Source organism: Henckelia pumila, chromosome 2 (genome assembly GCF_033568475.1).
Source record: "Henckelia pumila isolate YLH828 chromosome 2, ASM3356847v2, whole genome shotgun sequence".
Classification (NCBI taxonomy): Eukaryota; Viridiplantae; Streptophyta; class Magnoliopsida; order Lamiales; family Gesneriaceae; genus Henckelia; species Henckelia pumila.
This window is the reverse complement of record NC_133121.1, coordinates 105,920,113-105,934,490: the sequence shown is the minus strand read 5'-3', so window position 1 is coordinate 105,934,490 and position 14,378 is coordinate 105,920,113. Positions and strand designations below refer to the sequence as shown.

Here is a 14,378-nt window from a genome sequence, read left to right as displayed (position 1 = left end):
TATTCGAAATCATTCATAAAATCTGCAGCATTGAAACTAGTTGAACCAATTAAATGGTCACTATTTTCAACAAAATTGGTCTCTTTTCCTTTCCCCTTTATCGATTATTTATAGAGCTTACAAAGGTGCTCAGGGGCTCGACAAGTACGTGACCAATGTTCTAGAGTGTCACATCTATAACAAACACTCTCGGTTCTTTTTGAGTGATTTTCATTTTCACTCATGGTTTTATGCTGCCTTCTTGGTGGGTTGTACGTGACGCTCTTTTGATATGAGTTACTGAAATAACTATCTCGATTATTTTCATATCCACGACCGTGTCCACGACCACAGTCATTTCTACGTCCACGCCCACGTCCTCGACCTCGTCCACGACCAAAATCTTGTCTATGCCTTTGATTTTGGTTTTCATTTTTAATTACGATATTTGCTTCAGGAAATGCCTTTGATCCAGTGGGTCGGGATTGATGATTTCTCATTAACAATTCGTTGTTCTTTTCCACCACAAGAAGACATGCGATGAGTTCAGAATATCTCAAAAATTTACGCACTCTATACTGTTGTTGTAGAGTTATATTTGATGCATGGAAGGTGGAAAATGTCTTCTCAAGCATTTCCATTTCAGTAATCACATGCCCACAAAATTTCAATTGCGAGACTATTTGATACATCGTTGAGTTATAATCACTGATCTTTTTAAAGTCTTGGAATCTTAATGTATTTCATTCATCTCGGGCGGTCGGAAGTATAACTTCTCTTATATGCTCAAATCTTTCTTTCAACCCTTTCCATAAAATCATTGGATCTTTTTCTGTGAGATACTCACATTTCTACCCTTCATCAAGATGTCGGCGTAAGAAAATCATAGCTTTTGTTTTATCTTGTGAGGTTGATATATTATTTTCTTTGATGGTTTCACTTAGACCCAATGATTCAAGATGCATCTCAACATCAAGAGTCCATGACATATAATTTTTTCCAGTGATATCGAGTGCAACGAATTCAAGCTTTGCCAAGTTTGACACGGTGGTACTAGAAAAATAACAATGCATTTTATTAATTAATTTATATTAATATGACAATACAAAATAATGGAAAACGAAGATTACAAGTGCGTGTACAAATAGAGAAAAAATATGTGGTGAAAAATCGCTGGTGAGTACAAGACTCGTGAGCATGATGATCATAATCGTTATGAAAAAGAGCCTTATAAATGCCATTATCTTCATCTTCGAAAAATCGAGGAGAAATTATTTTGAGAGAAAGAATGAATTTTGGTGTGATTGAAAATGAGTTTGTGTGAACATATTTATAGGCAAAAAACTAGTCGTTTTGTTATCGTTTGTGACCGGTGGGGTAAGAAAAAAAAATCGAGTATGTGATGAATAAAAATTCGTGATAATCATTTGATGCATATAATGATAATCATAATTAAATAATTATGTATATCATATCACATTATTATAAGATCGGTGTCGTAGACAGCCTTTTATATAATATTGTGAAATTATACCAATATAGTTAGTATAAAGTCAGGTATATTATATCATATCACATTATTATAAGATCAGTGTCATAGACAACCTTTTATATAATAACATGAAATTTTACAAATATGATTATATTGTTTAAGAACCTTAGAGGTTTTTATACTTGTCGTATCCCTTACTGGGAGTGTGGGATGTCGTCTTAACATCCTAACTTTTTTTTTCATAACATGATATTATATATTAAATATATACACAATAAATAAATAAACAATAAAATAAATATTCATACTCTTGTTACCTTTTTATTGTGTTTGTGAGCTTTGGAGATTTTACAAAACCTTCGAGCGATCGTGCTGATAACGTGTTGTGAAAAAAGTAAAAATTTATAAAAACTCAAAAACTCAAAATATTCTCAAACTCCACACTTTAAAATTTCTTCTCTCAAATTGTGATTTTTTACACAAATGGAGAGACCTATTTATAGATCTCAATTGAAGATTAGTCCAAAAATTAATTCATCATCATCTATATCATCACACACTAATTTTCAAAATAATACAACTCAATTTTCAACATTCAATTCTAATATAATATAATATATTTTCAACAACAAATACTTTGTTTTTTTAAAAAACAATATTATTTATTTTCAAGAAACTTTAAATCTCGAGCAAACTCATTCTGTATTGATTAAAGTTCACTCTTATTACTTACTAGCCACTTTGTTACACGCATTGCGTGTTAATAATTCGTTTTTATAATAAATTTATATTTCAAATAAAAATGCCAAATAAAATTATTATATTATATATTAAATACAAAAATTGGTGAGAAAATAAAAAAAATAGTTAGATGAAAAAAAAGAAGAAAAAAATCATAATTGAAAGAAAAAATGAGATAGTGGAAGAAAGTGATTGTGTGTATGTTTTTTTTTTTTCTATTTATGTATTATTTTAAAGGGCACATCAAAAAACAAGCGATTCTTAGTCTTAGATAATATATAGGAATAGATATGCACTTTTGGGGTAATGTCCAGAAGAGCTAGTAATTATTTAAGGAGCAAAGAGTGCTTAAATTTTTGAAAAGTTAATGTACAGTTACAAATACATAAGAATAAAATTGATAGAATATATAAAAACAATAATTCAATTTACCTATTTAAGCATTATCGAACGATGTTTTATTGTATAATATGTGTCAATAATAGAATCAACATCTAAATTCATTGAAAATTATCGCACAATTGTCGTACAATCAGCATGAAATGAAAATGGGTTTGGCCAATGCCTAAACTAAAAATTCATTTGACTTGTAGACACGACGGAGTAAAAAAAAAATATTTTTATAAAAAAACCTACCATATCATTTGCAACAGTGATCATAACGGATATAATTTTGTAAACAACTCGGACGACTAACACATTGTTTGAGAAAGTTTTTAGTAAGTAATTCTCAACTAATTGCTGAAAAATGTGCTTTTAAGAATGTTTAATCGTTTTCAAGAGGGTAAATAATCCAAGCGTTGAATGTTACGCAAAATTTGGTGCAAGCCCTTCAATTAAAATTTACCTCAACTGTTTTTCCTCTTTCAAGTGTTCATAATTTTTTTGCATCATCTCAATGGCTATTGGCTGGTTGCCAAAGCTGTGACCAATAGACCAAGAACAAGAAATGGTTGTGCGCAAGCCTGAAATCCATGCGCAAAAAATGTTGGATCTATCAGTAAATGCTCTCAAATGAATGGCTATTGTATCGAGTCCCCATTTTTCCCAAAAAAAAAAAAATAAAAAATTAGGGAAACTGTCTTTTTTATCATGTAATTTTGTCACTATTTTGGTTCTCTGTATTGTCAAGTTTCAGTTTAGTCCTCAAATTTTTCATTCTTAACAATTTCACTCTTTTTTCATTGGGAATGTTGGTGCAACATTGTACTGCATTAGTTCCATGTCCATGTCAAGTCGGAAAAATGATTAAAATTGCAAAAACTAACAAAGAGATCGGACTAAAAATGAATTAGACCAAAATCGCAAAGAGACAAACATAATGAGAGAAAAAAACGAAAAATTAAGTGTTGCTAGTACCTGATATTTGACATCGTATTTAACGGGGTCTCTGAGGAAGTATTTGAACTGCATATATGGCACAATCAAAGATTTAGAGCAATGCACTAAAGTTGGAATGCTGAAGTTCATCTCTTCTGAGTTGTATTGACAATTAAAATTTGTAAAGAGATGTGAGTTTGTTTACCTGGAAAAAGACTTGTGGGGTTATCAATCCAACAAGTGCTAAAGCATGATAAGGTTTACCATCACCTAGAAGATAGCCTGCACAAGGAACAGCATTGTCACAAGTAAACTTCAAACCGGTCGAGTGCCGATAAGCCAGAGTTCCAATGCATTCCCAAAACTATTGATTCAGATTACCAGTCACAAATATCTGAGTAATGTCAATGGCACCAACACAGATCCATTTAGCTGAATCGGAACCGAAAGCTACTGGAAATGACTGTAACAACATACATCACCGTGTGAGTATGTATATATACAAACGATGCAAATTTATCAAACCCCATAGTACATTAAAAAGGCACCTGCAGTCCCATTTTTCTGTCTCCTTCAACACTCTTGAAGTCATTTACAATTGCGATACCAAACTATATAAAAAAAAATGAATGCGAACAACAATTAGGAATAGCATCAATCGGTTAAGGGATCAGAATTCTTTGAGAGAGATCGCATACTCCAGCTATGCTGTAGAGAAGCGTTAGAACGACAATGTCCAGCGTAAGCGTCCCAAACAATGCTTGGCCTGCCCACCTGTTATGCATATAACAAGGGTTTTAAACAAAATTACACCAAACAAAATTTAATCTCCCACAGCTTACAAAAGACACTTGATATACAGTTGTCACGAAATGGAATTACCAAGGTAAACTGATATAGCTTGCTCCCAAGGCGAAATTTCCAATCCACCCATTTCGTTTAAGCTGCAGTAAATAAGAATCTCAATCAGAGTCTAGCTGATCTTTATTCAAAGCTGAGATAAATATCCATATAGAGGAAATGCGAGAAGCCTTGAATACCTTTAAAGGTGGAGCTGAGTAGATGTAAGACACCAACGACCCACCAAGTGCGAGGTAAAAAATCACTGGAAAACTGTGTCCTGCCTAATAATTCTACGCGTTACTTGGGCGAAAACTTAGGTTACTTAAGAGCAGAAATGACACTGTTTCAGGTTGCCTGCCTACCCACACATCTAGTAGACCGGCCAAACCAACACCCGCTAGAAGTAGCACCCATATTTGTGTAATCACCTGAAAATATTGACAAACATAATCAGGACATGCTTGCAGGATGTAACTCAAGAAAACAGTCAGAGTATCACATACCTCATTCTCAGATATTGCGCCCGACGGCATTGGACGATAAGGCTCGTTAATGGCATCAATTTCTCTATCATACCAATCATTTATTGTCTATAAATTGAGTCGCGAAATAACATTACTGGTATTCTCAAATATGTACTAGAATTGCGATATTTTATTAACTTGTCATGATGTAAGAAGTACCTGAGTGTAGCCAGTTAGACATGGACCAGACATGATCATGCAAACAACTGATTTAGCTACATCTTCAAAAGTCCAGTTGAAGTTTCCTGAGTGGAAATACCCTTTATCAGAACAGAATTGCGATCCTTGTCAAAACAATAAAATTGATAGACTTTAATATCATTACCGGATGCAGCGGCTCCACATGCTACGCCCCAGATTAGAGGTGGCCAAGTTACAGGCTTAGTTAGCTGAAGTCGAATTTTCCACTTATCCTGTTGATTTGCATTTCGAAAATTTAATCTCCTGTTCATTATTTTCCAGTAACATATAAAATGATTCACTCAATCAATGTTTTAGAGGCGACATTACAGATGAGCGCTCGTCTGAAAAATAAAATGATGTAACAATCAGATGCCGAATAAAATTTTTCATAATCTGCTTTCGTTATTCTCAGTTGCAACTAAAAAGCACTGATGCAAAGGGCTCAGCAAGACAACTGTCGTCATAAAAGCTGCTTAATGTCCTTTTACCTGATTTCTAAAAGAAGGATCAAATTCATACTTACGAGCTAATAAGTGCACACAAATTCTTGAAAGCTTGCCAAAAACAAAGCTTACTTGAAAAGTCCATTACATTCCAAAGATTCCTTCAAGTCATATCCATTTCATCTACGAAATGCATCTTGATTGACAGGGATATTCATGACCAAAATATCCGACTAGAATAACTAAAAAACCGCGTTAGTAAAAGCCTGACCATCGTTAATCTTTTCGAGATCCACTTTCAATGTTCATAAATATGTTAGTCTCTACATAACATCTTATTACCGGAGGTGGATTATTCAAACCATCCAAATCGGCAAAGTTTTTAACTTTATATTGTCCCCCACCTATGCTAAGCTTCTCAGTTGAAGCACAAGTTAATATTCCAACTGGAAACAAAAAGGTACATAAATTTCTGATATTAACATACAAATCAAACACTCACGGTTTCTTTCTTGGCTCCTTTTATGCCAAGAATCTGATTGATACTTGAACCAGTCTCAGCAGGTCTGTCTGGTGCACATACTTACACAAATCAAAATATCACCCAAAAAACGCACTTCTTCGATTACTCTACAACTTTCATTCGACATGTGTGTTCGAAATGAATGGAATATTCGAAATCATTTTCGCATCACTAAAGTAACTCATCATCCCAATCTGATTTCCAATAAGCAAGAGACCCTCAGATTTAACAATAACAATAAAAAAGAAGCGAAACAGGCAACATAAAAACCTTCATTTGTATCGGATTCAGTGGCTCTCACGACACATCTCCATCCTGTAGCAATCCAGTGGAACTAAATGAGTAAACAACGTTAAATAAAATAATGTGGAAAGAATGAGCTTACTGTGGATTGATGTTGATGGGAGATGCGGCGTTCTGATTGTTTGGGAAGAAAATGGTTTGGAGTAGACAAAGTGGACTAAAGAAGCCATAGCACAGACAGTTAAGGAAAGATCTTCAATGAAAGCTCACACTTCACACTTCAACGCCTCTGTTTTTTCTTGCCAAATGGAGTACTATATTATATGTTGGAAATGGGGCCATGGAGTTCGGTGGGTGGCAAATTGGGACGTTATTTTTATTATTATACACACAGAAATGGGGATACAAATTCTTTTTTTAAAAAAACTAAAAAGCCGTCCAAAGTATTCCATGCACATCCGGGAAGAGTCTATAGTACCATACGGGCACTGCTCATGTGGAGATTCAATGACCTTTTTTTTTTTGCATTTCGGATATTTATGTGAACATCTGAAATGCAAAAGTTTTTTTTTTAGAACATGAACATCTTTGGAATATCACTCATTCTTTCACTTTATTTATTGAGGCAGTTTTCAATCAATTCTTTTAACAGCAACCATCTTTCAATCCACCCTTTTTATGGTAGGGGTAAAATTTTGTGTTCAATTTAATTTCTTTTTTTAGTTTTAGAAATGTAACAAATATTTTAATCGAAAATACGAGAAAAATGTCAACATTGTGAAAACTAACAAATTATATCTATAGTTTTCTTCTCGTGTTTTCTTTAGAATACTTAAGGAATATGATTAAAATCAATTTAAATGTTGTAATATTCAATGAGTCAAAAACTAAATACACCAATTAAATGATTTAAAAAAATTAGATGGTAGAAATATTTTATATCTATAATTTTTTTCTCATGCTTTCTTTTGATAACTTAAGAAATATGATGGATATAAATTAAAATATTGTATTCAATGAGTCAAAATATAAATGTACAAATTAACTGATTATATAAAAAAAATAGATGATAAAAATATTTTATATTTATAATTTTCTTCTCATGTTTTCTTTAGAATGACTTTAGGAATATGATGAAAATCAATTAAAATATTGTATTCAATGATTCAAAAAATAAATGCACCAATTTAATGAATAAGTAACACATTGATTCTTCAAAAATTGAATATCCCAAATTTGATCCTAATTTTTACACTATTTTTTCCATACAATGTTCATGCAGTTAATATATATTAACTCTCTCAGGTTTGTAATATGGAGTGTAAGTGATATAAATAAGTTGGAGTATAAATAATTGATACCCGAGAGGAAATAAGCTCAGTTAATCGATGACCCTAAGCTCAAAATACATCACTGTCAATCCCAGGCAGACCATGAGCTCGACCAAGCTTTCCCACCAATCCTAGCAGGTCGGCTCGGGAGTTCGGCTCAGGGAGCTCGGGAGCTCGTCCAAGCTCTCCCACCAAGTCTAGCAGGTCGGGACGGGAGCTCAGCCCAGGTAACTTGGCCAAGCTCTCCCACCAAGTCTAGCAGGTACGGACGGAAGCTCGGCCAAGCTCTCCCATCAAGTCTAGCAGGTTGGCAGGGTCGATCCTAACAATTTTTTGTCCCGAGTCTAACTTTTAAAATAGGCCCCTAAATCATAATGTGTGTTCATATTTTTTTAGACTAATAACAAATTTTTTGATTTAAGAACTGTGCAATAGTCAAAATATTTCTATTTTAATTGAATAATAAGATCAAACATGCACAAAATGATTACTATAAAATAACTCGTCTGACAGTTTAGAGCTAACAATATTGATCAAATTGTTCAGAAATTTTTTTTTTCAATTAATGGCATAACCAATTCATTCAATCTTTTCATATAACATGATTTATTGAGGAAATATTTTTTGTTTATATTGGGCACGAGAAAAATAATTTATATTTGAAAAAAAATTATAAAGAGACATAGGAATAATAAACTTCATAAATAAATTAATCAAAAAACCCAAAAATAATTTTAAAAAATTTATATTAGGCAGTAGGCAAGGAAAAAATAATTTTCTGAGATATGAATGAAAAAAGCCCAAGAATAATTAATTTATATTGGATCAATTTACACTTTTATATAATAATTTTTTTTTCAAAATTATGGGCCCCGAAAAAAAATGGGCCCGAGTCAGACAACTCTTCGGCCTCCAAATAGGAACGGCCCTGCATGTCGGGATGGGAGCTCGGGAGCTCGGCCAAGCTCTCCCATCAATTCTAGCAGGTCGGCTCGGGAGCTCGGCCAAGCTCTCCCACCAATACTATCAGGTCGGCTCGAGAGCCCGGCCCTGGGAGTTTGGGAGATCGGTAAATCTCCCTTACTCCTGCTTCAGTAGTAGGCTAGCTTGGCATGTTGGTTCAACGACTTCAGCAAGTTAGCTAAGGTGTTGGGATCAGTCGTTTATTCTCCGATCTCAGTAAAGATTGGACATTCCTTATTTAGGGAGATTCAGGCGAGATTACAGCCGAAAGTCACGCGATTACGATCTCTATATTCGCGGGTTCTATTTATGGAAGGGCGGCACCAAATCCGGAGGCATCTCCTATAAATACAATGTTCACTTTCATTATTCAGATTCCAATTTCACTCGAGTGCACACACCACAAACTATATTTCGCTATCCTAACATCTGACTTAAGCGTCAGATGGGATACGCTCATGGACGGATCTACATAGGGGCTGTGATGGGCTATAGCACATCCCTTTTTTTTGTTATATATATATATTTATATATAATTTCAAAATAATTAAGTGTAGTAAATTTTAAATCTTGCATGCTTGTTGTTTTTTTAAAATTTTCTATAAAATTCATCTTATAACTTCGGTCTCTCAAGTTTCAAATATAGATATAAACAAAATATCTTGTTTGTTTCAGATTAATTTTAAAATTATAATAGTTGTGTGATATGAATGTATTAAAAAGTGATATTTTTCATGATTTGAGAGAAAAATATATTACTTGAATAATGAAATTATTCGTTTTTGCATCAAAATAAATTGTAGTGTTGGAAAAATAAAATTTTTGAGTCTTTTTTTTGTTGTATTACTCTAAATTCATGAAATTTTCAGATGAGTTTCAAAATATATTATAAATAGAATTTATTAAAGTTCAAACTCACTCTATCTCTAATTCCTAGGTCCGTCGCTGGATACGCCGGAACACCTTTAAGCCCCTCTTAACACTCTTGCTCGTGGTTTCAAGTCAGCATCAGCTCATCATAGGTTGGAGGAGTTTCGTTAGCTCGATTAATTAGCTCATCCAAAAACAACACATTATTGATAGATATCAATGATATTGGTGTCGTTAAAATGTATAAGAATATCTTCAAAATGGTTTTATTCTCGCGAATCAAGTAAAGTACCTTTTTAACATTGACTTTAAAAACTCAAGCTCAATTGAATGGGCCAAATAGTAAATTAACAAGATGATCGTATGAGCCTCCACATCAAAATTGGGATAACCCAAACAAAGCCCAACGTTTTGTTGGAAGAAAGAAACAAGCAGGCAACATAGAGAGAAAAAGCCCAATGCTTGGCCTAATATCATCATTCATAAAAATATTTGTGGTGTTTTTAAAGAATATATACATATATATATATATCTATATATATATATATATATATATATATATATATATATATATATAATTTTGCTATGGTGAGCAAAAACCGTTTAGAATAACCACTTTGGTCAAATTAATGAATAGACAAAAATATCTTTTACCACTTATAACTACCATATTTCAATTTTATTTTTCAATTTAAAAATATAAAAACTATTTATTATTTTTAGATGTAGTATTAACTATTTATGCACGCGAATTTTCATGTGCGTGGATTACTAGTATATATAGAGTCTTGATCGGAATATATTCTCAACTTATGTTTCAAAGAATATAGAGGATCGATCGGAACACATCCTACTAGGTATTTATGTTTCAAACCTAACCCCACGTATTTATAACAAGTTGGGTTTCCATTCAGGCACCTCATATAACTCGAAATAATACGATATTATACGAACTAGCCGAAAAATAGGGCTAATTTGATGGGTATGCCTAAAAGTAAAAGCATACAATCGTGTCTCTCATCACTACACAAATGTTTGATCACTTTATGCTCTTCGTGTTTCAGATTCTTGTGCCCAAATGAACACAGAATTGGATTCTCATTATGCCTAACCAAATTGGCATTCCTGTGAAGTTGGCAACATGTTAACGTACCAATTCTTATTCGGAGCATGGAGCCAAGAGTTATAATTCCAGGGATATATTGATAAAAAAAAATATATATATATATATTCACTGATAAATTGATTGAGAAGAGTGATCGATTTTGCATGAGAAATTCTATGATTCCACTTATCGTTTCTTGATTCTCGATGGAACTGCGATATTTATAAGATGCGCATTGTATATGTATTTGATGTTGAGATTTGAAATGTTGGGGTTGACGACTAGGGGTGGGAAATAATAACGAAATGTCGAAATATCGTATATATCGTATCGAAAAAAAATCGTATATATCGAAAATTTCACCGTACCGAAATTTTTGGTATCGGTATACGTTTTTGGAAAGCCGAACAACATTCATAATTTTTTAAAAAATTAATTAATATACATATAATTAAATATTAATTAAGTCGATCGAAATAGACGGTATAAATTTATAGTGAAAAACAAAAGTTTTTTAAATAATATCGGTATAGACGGTATTATACTGATATCGTATCCAATTTCGATATACCGAAATTTTTTGGTAAGAACAGTACGGAATTTATGTTATACCAAAATTTTGGTATACCGATATTTTGGTATACCTAAATGTCGGTACGGTATCAGTATCGGTTTTTTCGATACCGAAATTTTCGGTACAATATACAGTATTCTTTGAAAAGGTCGAAATATCGTAACGAACCAATCCTATTGATGACACAATAAATATATATAATATACAAAAATAATGAAGCATGCAAGATTTGACCTTTTTTAGATGTCTGAAATAATATATGTTATAATCTTAAAAGGGTTGATTTTAGGGGACACCATCTCACATGAGTCAGAGATTCATTGGCTCATGCAGGGTTAAATCGAGGAAAGTGCATAAGCGGCAGAGACCTGATGAAGGGAGCAACATAGTCAACCCCCAGAGCATACCCCACAATATTTATTGTATTATTATAACATATTTTATTGCTCACAGGGGCATAGACGAGTTATATATATATATGTAGATACCGTAACCAGATATGTTCTGAATTGGGCTATGCTAATTAAGGGAGAGTTTGCAAAAGATTATGTTTTTGTAAAAGTGATTAAATTTGTAGATTATAAAAATTTCAAGAAAAATCAAAAGTTGGTAGTGTTTGAAAACAAATGTGAAACTCTAAAAATCAAAGTTGGGTAGTGTTTGATAAATAAATTATTAAAGTGATTTTAACATTGACCTTTTTATTAAAATCATTTTTGGAGAATCATAATCATCATATGATTTTTTAATTTCAATTAATTTAAGCATAAAATAATAAATAATTTGGGTTTAAGAAACACACAAAAGTAATTTTTTTAAATTCAAAATCTAACAATCATTTTTTTTTAATGATTGCAAACACTCTCTAAATTAAATGATTGCTAATTGCATGAGGTGGATGGGATATGTACATGATGGGCATGCAATAATTTTTTGCCCTCTCTAGATAGAATCGTTCCTGATTCGGAGATATTTTGTTATTTAACTTTTGGTCAACTTTTTTTTTTTAAAAAAATTAAAATCTCAAAGTGTATTGAAATACACCGGAAAAAATCATTTTTCAAAATAAAAAACGATCAAAGTGAGGTAACAAAAATATGGTGGTTTGGTAACAATGATTTGATCACGTTTTGCATCCATTGATGTTGATAAGGAAAAGGACCTTACACTAACTCCATCAACTCATAAAGACCATAAAAAATTCCACCCCAACCATCTCATCCGACTACAATCGGGTCACTCACATAACCCATATATGTTCCCCACTCCAATCGGTGATCCAATGTACAAATAATCGACTATCGATTAAAATTTAATTTTTTTTTTGTGATGTATCATAATTAGATATGTGATTATTAAAATTATTTTAGTTATTCGAGTATCAGCCTGCCTTATTCGAGGAGTGAGAGTATCGAGATGCTATCCAAATTAAGATTAACATGTCACTAAACTAAACGACGAGAGTTTTGTTTGGACAAATATTTATAAAATATTTTTATAAAAGTACTTTTTTAAAAAAAATATTATAAACTTTTTTAATTTTATTTTAAGAATAAATGTGTTTGGACAATTGTTTTGCAAAAATATTTTTACATTTCAAAAATAATGTATTTTGATTTCCACCATTAATCTTCCATTTTTAAAATATCTAAAAACACGTTTCGATTATTTTTTGAAAACTATATTTAGATAATATTTTTTTAAAAAGTATTTTTCAAAAACATTTAACAAATATTTTGTCCAAACGCATACAGTAAGTTTTTATCATTTACAAAATACTAAAAACATTTTTGAAGTAACTGTACAAACAAAGAGAGAGGATTATAAAATAAATTTTTAAAGATTGAATTTGAAAGATTGACGTATCGAGACGTTATCTAACTTAAGATTAACATGTCACTAAACTAAATTGACGAGGGTGATTATTAAATTGATTTTAAAAGATCGAATTTTATGCTACATTCCATAGTTGTTTAACCCAGCTACTCTGAGTCTGAACACGTCACGATGTGACGGTGTTTTTTTATTAGTATTATATTAATTTTTTAATCAGATGTGATGGTATTTATAAAAACAAAAGAAAATGGATTTATTATATTATATATAAAAAATTATGTTGGTTGGTAGCTATATCCCGCGCTCATTTTGTTGATCACAAAAATTGTTGTTAGATGGTCTCACGAAAAAAATGTGTGAAACAGATCTTTTATTTGGATCATCAATGAATTTTTTATTTTTTCACAAAAAATCTTATGAAACAGTCTCGCGGGTCAATATTGTTATACATATCTCCTATTTGAGTCACCCAAAAAAAATTATTATCTTTTTATTATAAATATGGACAGAGTTCACCCATTTAACGAATAAAGATTTGAGACTGTCTTACAAGAGACTAACTCTTAATTTTTTTATGTCAAAATAATTATCTTTTATTACAAATATGAGCAAGGTTGACTCGTTTCACTGAGACCGTATCACAATAGAATTCTCTTTGTTAATTTATTAATCAATTTTTAATTTGGAACTGTTAACTCCTATGATATTCAAGGTCGATAAATTTTGTCGGTCCGTGTCCAATGTCGGACAGAATTCCCTCACTGATAACATTAATTATTTTATTCTTTGGACCAGTTATGAGCCTCATAGATATAAACTAACTGGTCATGAGTCACATATAATATTTCGTTAAATGGACCGATTGCATCACCTTTTTTTATTATGACGATGGAACACGTAACCGCTATCATTTGATGTATTTAGATAAATTATCGATCTAACATAATAATATGTATTCACATTCCAAGCAAATCGCACTGCATGAAATTTTATGCGATAAACTCACATGAGAAAGTGTTGATAATAAAACTCAAACTTATTAATTTATTAATCACTCGCTTATTCTCATATGCCCCTCAAAAACCACCAATTGCATCATTTATCTAACAACACAAATACGTTATTAGATTGACCATATGTCCATACATACATACATACCACCAATTAAGTGGTTTTTGGTTTTCCATTGATATGTGATTTATAAGACAAAGGTTGTGAACTTGTGATGCTATCTATATATATTCATTTATTTTTTTAAATGAAAATATTTCTATAAATATATATTTTTTGTCTACACTTGAAATATATTGAATTTTATATTTATGGTAAACATATCATTTTGTTAATTTTGACTTAATTAAAAGTATAATAAAATTTGGAATTTTTTTTACGCCTAAACTCATATGAA

At 31.7% G+C, this 14,378-nt stretch overlaps 1 protein-coding gene across 3 annotated transcripts; it reads right to left on the bottom strand.

Annotated features, from left to right (window-relative positions):
• Nucleotides 1-2,648: 2,648 nt before the first annotated feature.
• On the bottom strand, nucleotides 2,649-6,557 carry LOC140884644 (chlorophyll synthase, chloroplastic-like). Of its 3 annotated transcripts, XM_073291464.1 has the most exons (15): nucleotides 6,434-6,557; nucleotides 6,319-6,363; nucleotides 6,028-6,095; nucleotides 5,225-5,312; nucleotides 5,059-5,144; nucleotides 4,879-4,965; nucleotides 4,738-4,803; nucleotides 4,573-4,656; nucleotides 4,415-4,476; nucleotides 4,231-4,306; nucleotides 4,081-4,143; nucleotides 3,914-3,995; nucleotides 3,738-3,814; nucleotides 3,572-3,619; nucleotides 2,649-3,177 (listed from the first exon to the last, which is right to left on the bottom strand). In XM_073291464.1, exons 1-15 carry the CDS (start codon nucleotides 6,519-6,521, stop codon nucleotides 3,115-3,117), a joined length of 1,083 nt encoding a protein of 360 aa, XP_073147565.1. In that variant the 5' UTR covers nucleotides 6,522-6,557; the 3' UTR covers nucleotides 2,649-3,114. The 3 variants fall into 3 exon arrangements, with proteins under 3 accessions (XP_073147565.1, XP_073147567.1, XP_073147568.1); XM_073291466.1 differs by lacking the exon at nucleotides 6,319-6,363 and having other exon boundaries at nucleotides 6,434-6,531; XM_073291467.1 differs by lacking the exon at nucleotides 6,028-6,095 and having other exon boundaries at nucleotides 6,434-6,514.
• Between the last annotated feature and the right edge of the window lie 7,821 nt (nucleotides 6,558-14,378).